This window comes from Doryrhamphus excisus, linkage group LG4 (assembly GCF_037039965.1).
Source record: "Doryrhamphus excisus strain RoL-2023G ecotype Guam linkage group LG4, RoL_Dexc_Guam_v1.1, whole genome shotgun sequence".
Lineage (NCBI taxonomy): Eukaryota > Metazoa > Chordata > Actinopteri > Syngnathiformes > Syngnathidae > Doryrhamphus > Doryrhamphus excisus.
In genome coordinates, this window is record NC_136360.1 from 3438084 (window position 1) to 3454193 (window position 16110).

The 16110-nt window shown below is 38.7% G+C and overlaps 1 protein-coding gene across 3 annotated transcripts; it reads right to left on the reverse strand.

The window, feature by feature from the left end:
* Positions 1 to 2580: 2580 nt before the first annotated feature.
* On the reverse strand, positions 2581 to 16017 carry dnai3 (dynein axonemal intermediate chain 3). Of its 3 annotated transcripts, XR_009129875.2 has the most exons (24): positions 15943 to 16017; positions 15077 to 15172; positions 13554 to 13738; positions 12873 to 12977; positions 12625 to 12753; positions 12344 to 12543; positions 11740 to 11856; positions 11315 to 11511; positions 11035 to 11135; positions 10196 to 10285; positions 9969 to 10058; positions 9201 to 9320; positions 8194 to 8267; positions 7918 to 8071; positions 7515 to 7605; positions 6854 to 6966; positions 6521 to 6581; positions 6194 to 6336; positions 5673 to 5880; positions 5406 to 5497; positions 5155 to 5265; positions 4095 to 4221; positions 3612 to 3768; positions 2582 to 2909 (listed from the first exon to the last, which is right to left on the reverse strand). XR_009129875.2 is itself a non-coding variant. In XM_058073514.2 (22 exons), exons 2-22 carry the CDS (start codon positions 15129 to 15131, stop codon positions 4111 to 4113), a joined length of 2547 nt encoding a protein of 848 aa, XP_057929497.2. In that variant the 5' UTR covers positions 15132 to 15172; positions 15943 to 16017; the 3' UTR covers positions 3344 to 4110. The 3 variants fall into 3 exon arrangements, 1 of the variants encoding a protein (XP_057929497.2); XR_013627252.1 differs by having other exon boundaries at positions 2581 to 2909; positions 3612 to 4221; XM_058073514.2 differs by lacking the exon at positions 2582 to 2909 and having other exon boundaries at positions 3344 to 4221.
* Between the last annotated feature and the right edge of the window lie 93 nt (positions 16018 to 16110).

A 16110-nucleotide genomic window follows, 5' to 3' on the forward strand; every position in this document is an offset into this window, starting at 1 on the left:
TTTCAGGGTGAGGGAAGGATGAGGGTTTGCTGCGCTTGGAAGAAGAGAAAAATGTGAAAGGTGAGACTAAAAAGAGGCCGCGTCAGGAGATGTGGGCCCCTCATGTTTGATACATTTACAGGTGGCTTTTTTCATCTCTCAAGCCAACATAAGAATCCTGTTCAATGTGTTATCACATCACAGAAGTGACACATACTGGACTTCACCTGCTAGAATGTTTCCTAAAACATTCCCCTTAAAGTGGATGAATGTTTTATCACGGCAACAGTTTGCTGTGGACCAAATTATTGCAATTATAGTATGCCAAAAAAAACATGAAAAAATGTTTTATTTACATATAAAATCTAGTTTAAAAAACGAAAAATATGGTATTCACACACTGGCCACATCATTCTAAATCAGGGGTCTCAAACACGCGGCCCGCGGGCCAAATGTGGCCCGCAGGACACTAGTTTGAGGCCCCCGCCTTGATATGAAAGTTTAATGTTTGATATGGATGCTGTATGGTATCATGTACCCAGAAAAAATTATTATATTTTATTAATGTTTATGTTAAAGGTTAAATAACTGTTAATAGTTATCCTCTCTATCCGTGTGGAAGTGGTAAGTTTTTGGCTATTTAAGTTTAAAGGAAATAACTTGAAGGCGACCGTTTAGGTCACTAGCTCTCTAGTTTGCGAAAATAAAAATTAGAGCTTTTATTGTAGAAAATCGGAACCCAAGCAATGAAAAAGTTTGTATATATATTTTTTTTCAATAAATGCGTTTTTGGAAAACCTGATGCGGCCCAGACCCTAGCCCTAGTGGCCTCCAGGTACATTGAGTTTGAGACCCCTGTTCTAAATTGAGTTTTTTTTAATTATTAGAGATTTCTAGACATGAGCTAACACCCCTATCACCTTTACACTTGTATAACCTTATACTGGAGCCATAATACGAGTAAATAAGCTATTAAGTGCCAGTGTGTGGCGTGGGTTCTGGCCGCAACAGTAGCCCATGTTTTTATTAGTGATTTTTATCTGGGATTATTCTGCCTGTTATGAGATTTCAAACCTGCAATAAAAGCCTGTTGTTATGTCTGGTGCTATGTCAACAATGCAATTTTTATTTTACATCCTTTAGACATTTTTATACATGTAAATACTCCATTCGGGCAAAAGATACATGCAAAGTATGCATATTTATAATTGTAGGCCGTATTCAACTACAAAATTGCATCAATTAGTCACTTTTGAAACACACTCATATTGATTCATATGTAATGCAATGCCGAAAAAATATAACCATCACTCCTAGCAGCCTGGCAGCCTGAGGCAGTACTTTCAACAAAAGCTAGATACCATGATACCATTGGCTGTGACATTAATATGATTGCCCGCCTTCTAAGTAATTAATGACAACTGAAACGCATTAGCAACCTTTCAAAACACAGAAGACAAGAAACTTGTGAGAACACATGTGGTGACACAGTCCCAAAACCGAGGCGGTCATGGTGATGCACCTAAGTGGTCCATGTGGACATGGGGGTCATTTAAAAATGACAAGAATCCGAAACTTCTGAAAGCTTTGAAATTAGAAAATGAAAAAGCGTCAAGAGGAAACATTCCAAAGCGGAGCCCTGGTCACCTGATCTCTTATGAGGTCAAAGGTCAACTAATGAACCCTTCCACCCGGCTCTCAAGACGTTTAAAGAACATAGCTGTGTGGTTTATTATCACAATTTAGAAGGGATCATTTTAGGAATTCTGCAGCTGCTTGGGAATGCGGATCGATGTGTGTTTGTTGTGTGTTAGTATGAACTTTGCTGTTTTCCCCCATTTTTGCTGTTTTTTTATATTTCCATGATAATATTTTTTAATATTTCCATTATCTTCCATTCCTTTGATAATATTATGACCTTATTCCCTTATTCCCCCCCCCCCCCCCCCCGCGACTCTAGTGAGCATAAGCGGCATAGAAAATGGATGGATTGGATGGGTGGATGGATGGACTTTATTCTCATATTAGTTGGACTTCTTCCAAAAATTCCAACTTTATTTTGTTGCTTGTTTCTCATATTACAACTTCTAAAAAAAAGTCAATATTTTTTCTTTAATATTTCAACTCTATGCTGCCAAAATGACATTACTTTTTCTTATATATTTATTTTCATAAAATTGCATTTTTTTTTTGTCATGAGAATATAACCTTTTTAACTTAACATTTACTTTTTCCTCGTAAAATTACAGCTTTATTCCCACTTCTGTGGTTCATTTTTTATTTTTACCATTACTTCAACTTTGACATTCACGTGAGGTTACAATTTTTTTGGACGTGCACATCAAACTCTGGTGAAGGGTTTGGAAGGGGTGGAGCCAGTTGGAATCTTATGCCTGCACCAGTGATGCTGTAGCATAGAATGAAGCCTTTACTGGAACTGCTGAAATAGCTTCCCAGGCAAATGAGGATAATTTGGAGACAAAGAAAGAAAATCCAATGCAAATTATGACAGCAGTCTGTTTCATCATTTTTGGACTAAATTAGTTTTCTGCGCTAACCACTGCCAAAACGAGACTCGGCAGCAAAATGCATGTTAGACAACATTCTGTGTCAGTCTGTCATGCACATCAAATGACATAACAATCACATTCTCTCTGGAGAACAGGCTCCAGATTCATACTCATGATGAGTCAGTATTTTACTAAAGAAATTGAACAGTAATTAGTTGATCCAAAGAATGAACTCCAAGTGTTTACTTACCTTTTCTGCGTTTGTGGTTACAGCACTGCTGCACATTCTTTGCGTCAGTCATTATAATAACTAACCAGCCATGGGGAAGACACGTGTGTGTCTGTGTGTGTTGGATTGCAGAAGGCACATTCCAGAGCTGGCCAGGGAGAAAGTGAGAGGCTCCGCTGAGGATAGAGGACCTAAAAAACACATTCCCAAAGGTTTGAAGAGGCGAACAAGTGAAGAGCGGAGGCCCCTTTGTCACTGAGGTCTTACTGGTGCCTCAGGGGCCATATTGACGCCGTCCTCACATCAGCCCATTCTTCCCTCTCCTCCACCCCCTCTGCTTCATGACACCAAAATCCACAGGAATGGGTCATGGCCAGGGTGAAGACATGTATATTGATTTTCTACTTTAGACCCACTTTTCCCCCATTCTGCTCTACAGCATTTATTATGCTTTGAATATTCTCTTCTTTGTCTTTTTTCTGCTGCTTTTTGAGACATGTTGTGAGAACTTGGCAAAAGATGTTTGGCCTTGTATTATGGGGAGCTCCCCCATTTCCATTCCAACCATGTCACCCTGTGTCACCCCTGCCTCTTTTCTGGCCAGATAGCAGCTGTCAAGAAGTAACTATAGGCTTGCTGGACCGCTCTTGACCTGAGGTGGACCTGGCACTCTGAGGCGTCCAAATTGTATCCCCTTAAAGGAGTGAAACTAATTGCGTCCAGAGGGCCTCTGGCAGTACACTTCAAGGAGAAAAACATTCTCATAAATATTGAGAACAATGGGGCCAAAAAGGGTCCTCTGACATTAACAAGGAATTTTTTTTATCTATTATTAGTTGTGTATTATCAATACATTTTGGCCAATATGCAGCACATGACGGGTAACTACTCACCTTAATCAAGACACATGCAGTCATGTTTATTTACTTTTACATCCTGTTGGGCGTCTCAGCTGATGTTTAGGGCCCCGGGGTCTCAAATTTTCTTCATGAAAAATATGCTTATCGCTAGAATGTGTTGATCCATGAACAATTGACTGTACTGAGAAGCCTATCAACAACAGATACATATCATGAAATGAAAGCAGCCCTAAAATGATTTTCTTCCAAGGTCAAATGATTGACACAGCCCAGGCTGTCATTGAGGAGCATTGAAAAAAAAGCCACTAATGGATCACATTACCCAGAAACTAAATCTCACATCGGTGGCTGCGGGTGGGAGACCCATGAAGCCCCAAAAGACTGTTTGAATATCGATGACATGATAAATCAGTGTGCTCATTTTTGGAAAGATTCTTTTCATGTTTAAAAAAACGATATTTACTGTGGCAAAACACAATTTTATACAACATATTTATGCAAATGTGTGAGACAAACCATGTTGCCCACCAGGTTACGTTGTAAGTCCCATGCCTTTCAGAACGTTCTCCTCTAGCACTAGAAAATCATCGTATTCTTTCATCTCATCTGCTTCTTCTGTGGTTGAGTCAGGCTTCTTGGACTCCTTTGAAGAAGAAGAAGAAGGAAGTGTTTCAACGAGTCCTCTTAAATACAGCCATCCCTCGTTTATCATGGTTAACATTCCAGACCTGACTGTGATAAGTGAACTTCAGCAATGTAGGAATCCTCATTTATAAATCAAATATATTCATAGAAAACCCATTTATGACCTTCTAAATATTACTAGTCTTCTAGACAAGAGAAACACCACTTTAGGCACACATTTATTTATCTATGCTGTGCATTATAACAAAAGACGTGCAGTGTTAGCAAAAGAGTTTTTGCTCAAGTTAAAATGCTAATGGTTTGAGACAAAAGTAAGAAAAAGAGCGGCAATGAAAAAGAGAGTGAGCAAGAGACTGACAATGTGTGTGATGAAGGAATTATCAGGCAGTTTAATTGTGATGTTGAAGTAGATTCCTTGAGTGGTTTTAGTTCCCAGGAAGAGGATGAAGACAACTTTTCTGGTAGGTTACTGTTAAACTAGCCATGTTGCAGGCACTCTTCGCCCACTATTTAACTTGCCGTATTACATGCACTCTTCTGTTTTATTTCCGACATTTATCGTTTTGGTTTACTGATAAAAACTAAAACCTTAAACTTAAAATCAGTTCTTTTATATATGGCATCAAGTACAGAGACCACAAAGATTGGAATCCAAGACTATGCATTATTAAGTGTTTCTAGAATCAGTAGACGGAGAAACGGACACTATCAATAATGGTCCCTCAGCATGTCTGGCATTAAATAACCGTGTTCATGAATTAAGCATGAGGCTAGAGAAACTCTAGCTTTGATAATATCCACACTTAAGTGGTGGTCACACTTAAGGGATGTCTGCCAAATTGATTCTGTACATTGAGATCATCTTTTCCCATGGCTTTTGAGTAAAATATTGTAGATAACATCAAACTACACTCAAGAATAACAATCTCACCACTTTCTTGTCTTCTTCAAGTCCTGGTTGATTTTGCCACAATTCTCTCCTGATCATAAGATCATTCAGCCTCGCTTCCTGCTGCTCAAGGCATTTGCTCATGTGCAACCTCTGCACACATATGCAAGAGAAACGGTTTCAACACAAAATCAAATCAAACAAGGCTGCAGTAAGGAAATAATGTGTAAGGTGTCTTGTGTGTGCATGATATGATACGCCATTATGAAGGAATGAGGCAGTGATCTCTTTACCTCGTTCCTAGAAGCAGTGTAGAATACCGGTGGAATTTGAAATACACGGACTACTCCAACATCATCGCCCACAGCCAGGAAGTGCTGCTTGGCTGTAGGCACACAAAGATATACAAATAAGCTTCCCGACAAAATTGTGAAATAAACTAAATCTCTGCCAAATTTGAACAATGTGACTGAAGCGACATCCAGATCATTAATATTGCATTGATTGTAACAGTAACCATGTTGTTAGCAAAAATGTTGCAATGTCGCGCCAAGACTCACAGGAGAAGATCTTCGGTTCGATGCAGGTTATCTTCCCATTGCTCATGTGCTCTTGCACATGCATGGCTTCTCCTGTTTTTTCCAGCAAGTTCCATACCTCAATTTTTCCATCACCTTTCCCAACAAAGAAAAATGCCGGCCGGGTTAAAGACCAGCAAGCCACTGTACACAGCCCGTCCAAGGTCGGTAACAAAAAAAGAGGTCCATCCTGAAAGTTTGGGAGCAAATGTAAAGAGAAGGTCAACTTTAATTTGGTAGGTTAAAACTCGATAAACTAAATCTGTGAATGTTTTCATTCGTCCAGATATTCTCAGAGCATTGAATCGATAGCTCTTTCCTATCATGAACATTAACAATCCATCTGAATAAATAACATACTCTATAGTACAATCTGAAGAATGTATGTGACAATATGATACAAAAACATTAGCTGGTAATGCATTTAAACATGACCGGTGCAGGGGAGGTGAATGACTGCTTACAGGCATTTGTTTAGTTACATTAACAGATTTTTTTTTTACCAACACTTCTTCCTTCCAAATGGCAAGATTGCAGCTTCCGTAAAGTGAAGTTCCGGTCAAAACGATGTCTTTAAAAAAGGGTGATCGGTCAATTGTATTCACCAGGCAGGGATGTATTCTAAAACAATGAAGGGGTTTGGGATCTGGACAGAGAGTTGGTGTTTAACATTTAGTGTGATGTGATTTACAGCGACATTAATATTTAGCGAGTATATGTATAAAATAAAAAATGTTAAATAAAATGTTCAATACATTTTTACTCTCACAACTTACAAATCAATTAAGTTGATATATTTTTTAAAGTTAATATGAAACAAACTAACTCACTAAGTAGTTGATCAAGGTCATTTTTCTCCAGTTTCCAGTCAGTGTAAACGATCTCCCCATCCTGGGGAAAAATCCACATTATGGACACAGAAATATCCATCAATTTGAATGAAATGTGGAAGCACATTTTTGAAAGCAGAGGGTGTCCAAGGAAAAGCCAACACAATTTTTCAATACCGTGGAAAAATCCCATGTCACCATTAGCTTTGTTGTTTTTGTGAACTTTTTTCACAGGAGTCATTTTGACATGGTAAAACAGTAAATAGTAACAGTCTTAGTTTCTCTCATGTAAGTAATATTGTCAGCTACAGATAACTATCAAAGAATGTTTACCTCTGTTCCGACATAAATCTTGGTATTTACGTCTTCCAGAGGTGTGAGTTCTTTGCCTGAAGGCACTTGTAGTTGACTGTAGTCCGGCATTGGTTCGCGGTCTTCAGTAGTTTCTTGAGGATCATATGCATACATAATACATGACGTTTTATTTTTGAAATGGAATTTATAAACAGAACTGTAACACAAAATTTCTGCATTGTAGTAGGTAATCTTACCAGAAGGATGCAAGGAGGAATAGCAAAGATACTTGGTGAGAGGAGAGGAAAGTAAAGGTGGAAGTAACAGAGGTATGGTTGAGGCTTGAGTATCCAAGGGGATAATAAACAGAACATGACGGGACAGCGGTTTCCATTACAAAAGCCAGACTGTTTGAGGTTAGGACAGGACTGTTGATAGCCCCTCATCGCTGCGCTGCTCCCCATCAACTATGAGCCCATTTTACTGTACTAGACCCCTGGTTGTGATGTGTGTACAGACAGCAGTTGCTCATTTATTGCAAGTCTACAGAGGAACCTCAGTTTTTGGGCTTAATTGGTTCGAAAGATAAGTACCTGTAGGATTAAAATAGATTCCTACACCGATTGCTAAATATGCTCTTAGTGATCTAGGGTAAATTGAGGGATAAAGAAACCAACAATAGAAAATGTAAAACTCTTACCTGAGACTGAAGTGTTATTACGGATATAGGGGTCAAGGCTGAATTTTAAAGGGGCGTATTCCCTGCTGCGATCCATGTTTACAGTGGCAACCTAAAAAATAAGAGGGAATGTGTATGTGACAAGTACTACCTTAAAAATACAGTACCCTCCATCAATTCTATTTTTAGGCTAACTGGTCACCACGACCAGCTATCTAGGACATGCAAAAGCAAATCACATGTTCAAAGTACACACATATTTATAAACAGAAAATTCTGTACAAGTGGCTGTAGTTGTAGAACATAAATCAATTATTTGAGTCATTTAAGAAAAAAAACTGGAAGTCCAATTGGTTAATGATAAGCGATTCAGAGGACAAAACACTTTGATAAATCAGTAAAAATGCATTGCCTCCTTCGGTACCTTGAACAACGGTTTCCATGACCGCTCCAAATGTTTGAAAGGGTTGTTGTCACTGTAATCTGCCATCTGAGGCTCCGAATCATTCTGCTTCTTGTCTGATGCCATCTGGCGCTGGAGCTGTTTAGGTACTCGGATATCCCAGAACATTAACGACCTTTTAAAAGATGGGGGAATGAGCAATTCAAAATATTACATCACTAATTTATAGGGGTGTCACAAAAAGATTAAAACGTGATTTCTCATCCAGAAAAAAAATGTTTCATAGGTCTCTCTTACCCATCAGGAGAGCATGTGATGAGCTGAACAGAAATATTGTATTTGTTCTCCACTGGCATGCCTTGGGCATTCACCTAATAAGATAGTAAGCAGTATTAACAATTAAGATGAAGATTCAAGTGAGATGATGAGTGTGGTTCCTGTGATGTTATATCAATTAGTAAAAGTGTGCCTGACATGATTTATAAACTTTGCGTGAATATGGTGTATATTGTTTGTACTGTAATTATGTTCTATATTGTCCAATTTTTGAAAGCGGGCTCTCACTGTTTCCGGAAGTGATGTCATCACTTTGACACCACTCAACACAAACAGCAGTGTATGAGACAGGTGGTTCCATACTTTCTTGTAAACGTGTTCCTTCATAGCAGCAATCAGTGAAATGTTCACTGCAAAGAACAGAACTCGAGTTGGATGTCCATTTGCCACTCCTTCTCTGTGTCTGGTTAATCCATTATAGTCTTGAACTTTTGTCTTTTGTAAAAGAAAACTTACAGTATCACTTGAATACTATGAACATCCGGCAGCAACACAATAACTTGGCATGACTACTTTTTGGATGAAAAATTACCCAACGCAGTTGACAAGCTGCGAGAAGCATTGAGAGGTATCATTCCACTGATATGACTTCCGGCAATTTGACAAACAAATGTCATTTTTGCTAATTTAGCATTGGCTTTCAAAAAACCAACACTATACATATAAACAAACATGTACTAGTATATTGGGTGGATAAATCATGTCAGTGATCCTTTAATGTTTCAATTAGATACCGGGGCACTAAAGAATAAAATATTAGCGTTTAGTGTTTTTAGCATATTGACACAGCAAGTGGCAAAAGCAGGGCTCAAATCAAAAAGGTGGCATTTATTATTAGAACATATCAACAGTACATTGCACATTTAAAACATTAATGGCCAAGTACAAAATAATCTAAAACCAGAATGTGATCATTTAAATGTGCCCACAGTCCTTTCTGCCCCTAACATGCAGTATATATTTCATACCTCAAACGTTGGAGGCAGCCAGTGGACATCTGTAATTGGTCCGGTGTGGCTGTTCTCCACTCCAGACATTGCACTGTAGCGCACCATAGGAGCGTTACTCCCTTTTTTGTCTTCAAAGTCCTGTTTGTAGGAGAGGCAGAGACAGTGTATAACAGGAATAAACTGTTTCTAATTGTGAGCATGCATGTCATCCACTTTAGCCATCTGATACACCCCCGTTAGAATTTTGCATTTTGTATGGTCATCCACTTTAGCCATCTGATACACCCCCTTTACAATTTTGCATTTTGTATGGCGGGAATGGAAATAACACTCAAATGTAAGTATTTAACTTTATTTCAGTGAAAAACAAACACAGGTCCCTACAACTCAATACTGAAATAAAGTCTTGTTTACACCACAAATCAATGATTTGCTTATGTGTTATCTTCAGAGGCAAACTGTGGTGGTCGATGGGGGTTGAAGGAAGTGGGCCTGCGTAACAGCTGGAGTGTGTGAGGTGACGCTGTTGGCTTTGGGAAATGAAGAGCAAACAAGGGTAGAAAGAATAGGGGAGGGAGTGGGGAAGGAATAAAAAGTGGGCAGAGGGATAGAGACAGCTGGTCGACAGTAGGGACAATAAAAACAAACAAAGCAAAGGCGGGCAGATGTGACTATTTAAATAAAGAAACCTATGCAGAAAAGTAGCCATACGTTGAGTGTAACACCATGAACACCATGTATCAACATGGTGCTTTTAGTGGCAGGATATGGGTATACTTTACTCACCAGCATGCCTGTTTTGACAGATTCAGTTTTCGCACCAGGTGGGACTGGAAGCAAACGTGGAACGTAAGCAGATATTTCCCACAACACAACCTGAATCAAACATAAATACAATCTATGTTAATGTACTGTATTATTGTATATATTGTAACAACAATCAGGAAAAAAGGAATGAAGCATGGAAGAATGACAGGCAGGCGGAAACACAAAAGAGAATAAAAAGTAAGCACCTGGCCGTTCAGGCATCCTCCAACAATAATATTTGGATCAGAGGGGCAGAACTCAAAAGCAAGTATGTCATCTGGGCACTCCAGCAGTATCTACAACACAAGATAAGTTCAAACAAAGCATTTTCATGTCCATGAGGAATTTGTGTTGCTGGTCTGTGTGCTGTTATCTTTTAATCCACAAAACCAAATGAAAATACACGATTCTAGCTTGGAGGAGGACCAATAGCTAATATAAAGCTTCTATTATTCAGCATCCTGTTGGAAGTACACAGGTGATGATAGCCGCTGCAGGACTGAACAAAGCTTATTATCCCCACTCTAAACAGATATTTATATCCGTTATAAATAATTCTGGTTTCATTTACATATAGATGGCTTGTACTCGCTTCAAGAAGAAATCCAAACCTAATATAGATTCTGAGAAGACATGCATAATGTCGAACTTGCCTTAGGATTAGGTTGCAGCCTTTGACAACAGACTCAGATATTGATCAAATATCTGTTCAATCAATATGTGTTCTCAAATTTGGCAAAAGCAAACCTAAGAGCTTCTTCAATTTGGGTCTTATTTGCTGTTATTTTTGGGATGATACAATCAACATTTCAAATATGTACTTGATAAACATCTTAATAAAAATGATCAACATTATATCTGAATAAATTCCAGTATTTAAGTGGAATCAAAAAATGTTAACAAATTAATAACCATGAATGAGGACTTTCAAAAGTTTATCAAGGATGAAATAAGTCATTATGTTATTATTTGGAACACTTGCTTTCAAACAGATGTGTGGTGTCAGCGATAAATAACAAAGCAGTAATGTTGACATTCCCCATACCTTGGCATGAGTAGGGTCAGAGAAGCTGTAAAACGCTATGAGAGGTCCGGTGGATCTGGTCAACTGCTGCGTATTCTCCGTCAATGATACAGCTATCACACCTTGAATATCAAAAACCAAATGTACGTGAGTTACTAGTTGTGTTAGTTAGTTGTGATACTCGGATCTCTGTTCAGTGTCACTGATGGCATTAGATATGTTGGTTGTCAGCTAATGATAGCGATTTGGCAAGGTTTAGCTTCTCAGTTATTGAAAAAGTGATGCCTTGACTGAGCTTTACCATGGATGGTGGGATGCCAGTGCATGCAGCAGATCTCCTTGTCTTGGCTATACTTCTGGTCTGTGAAGGCTTGGTAAAGCATCAAAATATCAGACACCTTCCCAGACCATTCTATGTCCTCGGTTTCTGTCCCCAAATCCATCCAGTCATCTTTGAACACATTCATTATTTCCTCTTGCTGAAGAGCATGAAGGACCCTGCAAAAAGGAAGTTGTTTTTAGAAACTGTGGTTTGTGGTCCACCAAAAAAACGCAAACATACAAGGCCCTTCTATGGAAGCAAAGTGCAGACAAATACACAGAACTTAAAATACTTGCAATAACACCATAAAGCCAATAATCCATGAATAGTTTTGTGAATATCCTCATGCTGATTCAGCTGGAGCAAAGAATCATTTGACACTGCAAACTACTAATTCGCCTCACCTTCCGGTCACTGTATTGCAGAAATCACTTATGTTTTGTGGTTCTAGGGTCTTGTCCTTGTCGTTTTGGTCCAGTTCTACTGGTGTGTACTGTGTACAATTATTCTTCATATACTTCCTGGAAAGTGCAACAAAATACTATCACCAAGGACACTTATACTCCAGTAGTAGTATGCATACAAAGATATTCAAACACATGAATTTGAAGTGATGGTATGAACTGTTTGGTTAGACTTGATAGAATGATTGTGTGCCCAGGCCACACGATGGCCTCATGGTTAGCACAACAACGTCACAGTCTTGAGACCTAGGGGCAAGTCTCTGTTGGAACATCTCTGTGCGGAGTTTCCACGCTGTCACTCTGCAGTGATTCTGGCTTCCCCTCACATCCCAAAAACATGTACTGTATGTTAGACTAATCTGAGACTCTAAATTGCCCATAGATGTGGATTGTTGTTCCTTGTGATTGACTGGCAACCAGTCCAGGATGTTCACAACATATAGATTCCGTCTCACTCATGGCACTGATAAGGACTACAGTTACAGAAAATTGATGTATGTATGGATGGATGGTTTGTGTGTCCACGTATGTCAGTAAACTGTACCACTGTGTCTGGGCACTGTTACTCCGAAGAATGGGGATAGCCTGCACCGCGCAGTCCCTCTGCATCAGCTTAAGGTTGAATCTCCTGTCCTGATAGGATGCGCACTCCAAGTTGCCATCCTTGGCATCTGCTACATTGCGGTCTGAAAAAGAGACTGGCTTTCCAAACTCCTTTCGAGCTCTGGAGAACTTGTACAAAAGCTAATGAAGGAGACAGGACAGCGATGGCAACAATTAATGAAAAAGTTTAAATGTTTAATGTTTTTTTTTTTACTGTCGCACCTTTGCTCTTGTCTCTCTGACAGATTCTTCATCTATTTCCCGCTCACTGCCAAGTGATATCCATTCCTTTGGTTCTGGGGTTTTAATTATTAGTTCATTGAAATCCTCTTCAGGCTCAGGTTCCGGGGGCTGTAGAATACACACAACAACACACAAGAATTATTGGAGTAAAACTATCTGGCTTTTTTTTTTATACATCTCATGTTTTGGAAACAAAACGCAAAGTTCCCAGCAAAGTTTTTGCTTACATTGAGGATTCTTTCTTTTGCTTCTGGTGTCACAACCAGGTAGAAGCATTGGCCGTAGGTAAAGTCTCGGTCAAAAACCAACAAAAGCTCACTCTCTGGATAATCCTGCCAAGACAAGAAAAATATAGATAAGTATAGATACAAATATTATACCCAGTTATTTTGTATGACAATGTCCATTTAGCCCATAATAAAACAGTGAATTTGGCTTTTAAAACATAAATGATGATTCATTCATTCATATTCGACCGCTTATCCTCACGAGGGTCGCGGGGGTGCTGGAGCCTATCCCAGCTGTCATCGGGCGAGAGGCGGGGTACACCCTGGACTGGCCGCCAGCCAATCACAGGGCACATATAGAGAAACAACCATTCACACTCACATTCATACCTATGGACAATTTGGAGCCACCATTTAACCTAGCATGCTTTTGGAATGTGGGAGGAAGCTGGAGTACCCGGGGAACACCCACGGGCGGGGAGAACATGCAAACTCCATGATGGCCGACGGTGGAATCGAACTAGGATCTCCTCGCTGTGTGCCGTACAGCCTCATGTAATCATCTAATGCAAAATTGAGTTCATTTTTGTATTTACCACAGCTCCTGACTTGGGTGTCATCATCACATTGTCTTAGAGGGGCTTGTCCGAGTGGTCAACAGCAAAATGAGATAAGCCTTACCAGAACGATCTGCTTCACAGGGCTGAAATCAGACACTGCAGCTTTTGTCTTCATGTCCTCTAAGATGTCATCTTTTTTCAGCAGCTTGTAAGGGTTCTCCGCTGTGACGTCCTCATCAGCACGGCAACCAAACAACTCCTGAGTGGCAGATGTCAGGACCATGGGGATGATGTCCTCAGGGTGATCTTGAAAATGGATCAGTCATACTTTATAAGGTTTGTATCAATGCATGGTATATAAGACTAGCAAAATACAGTTCAGGTAGTTTCGTGGTTTTGCTTTTGGGTTACACTTCCTTAAAACAATAATAACATGGTATATTAAGTTAACAGAATACTAATGTACTAATACCAATACTAATGATTAATGTGTAAGTGTGAATATCTGTTTGTTTTCATGTATCAGTACTGTGATTGACGCTCTATCCAGGTGTAACCAATATCCTGTCATCACACCCTTAATACAAAACTAATGTATCAAAGAATGCTCAGCCCAGAAGCATCTACAGAAAACATGGTGCTGCATATTGGCAGTTTTGATCCTGCCTGTGGTCTCTCTTTTCAAAGTCTGCCCACAATGTTGCTGAAGAGAATGCTGGAATACAGCTTAAGTAAACCCACTTCCCAGCTGGGTGTGTCACATTTTTCCCACTCAACTCATTTGGACTTCACACCAAATAATTCTAGTGGAAATTCCCACTTGTCTTTGAACAGAGTTACCGTATGTGTCAGTTACGGTGATTGTATTCATGGTAAATATTTGCCTGAGAACTAACAAGAATGTAATGCAAGGTCCCATGTCCCATGTAATTCAAATGTATTTGTAGAAAGAAGTAATTAGAACGATCTAAGAACTCTTCTCTGTTGTGTAGATGTACTGTATGTACAGAGTAAAGGCACCCAATGGGTGGCCTTTTCTTTATAGTCCCTTTAGTGGTTTAGAGAGTTCTTTTGGTCAACTTTTTGGTCAACAATTTGGGGGAGGTCCCAACCTTTAATTCTGAGGGAATGTGCCACATTGTCAAAACCTCTGGGCTCATGGTTGTCATATTTTTACCACAAGGGAAAATTCTTTTGGGTATTCATGTTAAATGAATTCAGTGGCATGTCCATAGAAATGGAGCGATTCTAATCCCATTGACCCCTAAACCCCTTATTTCCAACTCAGCCAAAAACCAATGACCTATGAGCCTATTATACACTGCTGGTGCCCTGCATTTCAACAAAGCATGTTTGAAGTAAAAGTGACAATGAAACTATGTGTGAGTCCAGAATATGTCTAAAGGCTATTTACAACAAAATTCCATAGAAAAAACTAAAAAATTCCATCTTCTCATTAATGGAAATTCCTCAACAATGCAAATTTCAACATGACACTTATACTTTACAATGTAATTTCAATAAAGTTATTGTAATTTGTACAAATTATTTTGTGTGTACAAATAAACATATTTTATAACAATACACACATTTAAAACCCATTATTTAAGTTGTTGTATTACAGCAAAGTTACATTAGACCCACCTGAGGCATTGCCTTTGCTCCCTGCACTGTTGGCTGAACTTGTTTTAGATGGCATGCTTGATCTTGTGGTAGTTCATCAAATAGACAGTTCCAATCCTATAATAATAATAATTTGATTAACAAAATGAAGTAAAGTGACATGTACCCATGTTTTTAATAGCCCAGTGTAAACGTCGTTCCATTTCCTATGCAAGTGGCGACATCTAGCGGTGAAACCGATTGCTATTTATCAATTTTGTACAGCATAGGACATTTGAATACAATACAACTTTATTGTCACTGTTACAGAAACATTGGAAATCCAATTCCTTGTTTAAAATATACAGGTTACCATTTTCTAATTGAGAAAAAAAGAAAAAATATACATCGTTCCAGACAGATAGTTTATGCAGCGACGAAAGAAGTACAACGTATAAAATAAGAGTAAATATGTAAATATGTACAATTTAATAAATATAAAAATGAGCGATTTAAAAGTAGATAGCATCATTAGCATTTATTGTGTATTTAATAATAAAATAATAAAGAATGTGTCATAATAGGCTGCTTAATAAGTGATACACAAATAAACAAATGGAAAAGTGTAAAGAAAAAATATTTAAGATAATAAATACATATATAAATACTCTAACAATAACAAAAAGGAAATTGAAAATAACAATAAATAAACATATAAAAATAGATATAGACAAGTCAGCTAGATAGACTGATCTAGAAAAACTCACGTTAGCTACAGTGAATTGACGACGACAGTTAGCTAGGCACAGAAAATTGATGTATCATCTTTAAACGTGCTGTTAAAGGTAGAGGAATGTTTCATTTTTAATATCTGACAGCCGTATAGAAAACGTAAATGTAAACTTCACCGGCTTTTGAAGCACCACGTATCCTCTTCACACTCAGCCCTTCATAGTTTTCGAAAATGTCTGCTTGGTTGCCAGCAGCAACAAGGAGGCGTTACCAAACTGACGGACAGTATCAAGAACCAACCAGACCCTGCAAATAAATGACGTCACAGTTGTATTTTGTGACCT

What these genes read in the sequence shown, in the direction of transcription:
- dnai3 (XM_058073514.2), bottom strand. Translation starts at nt 15,131, where the DNA reads ATGCCATCTAAAACAAGTTCAGCCAACAGTGCAGGGAGCAAAGGCAAT. An exon ending in CTGTCAAAACAGGCATGCTG is followed by an intron (nt 9,321 to 9,968) that starts GTGAGTAAAGTA and finishes TCCTACAAACAG; the next exon opens with GACTTTGAAGACAAAAAAGG. An exon ending in GGCTGCCTCCAACGTTTGAG is followed by an intron (nt 8,268 to 9,200) that starts GTATGAAATATA and finishes CTATCTTATTAG; the next exon opens with GTGAATGCCCAAGGCATGCC.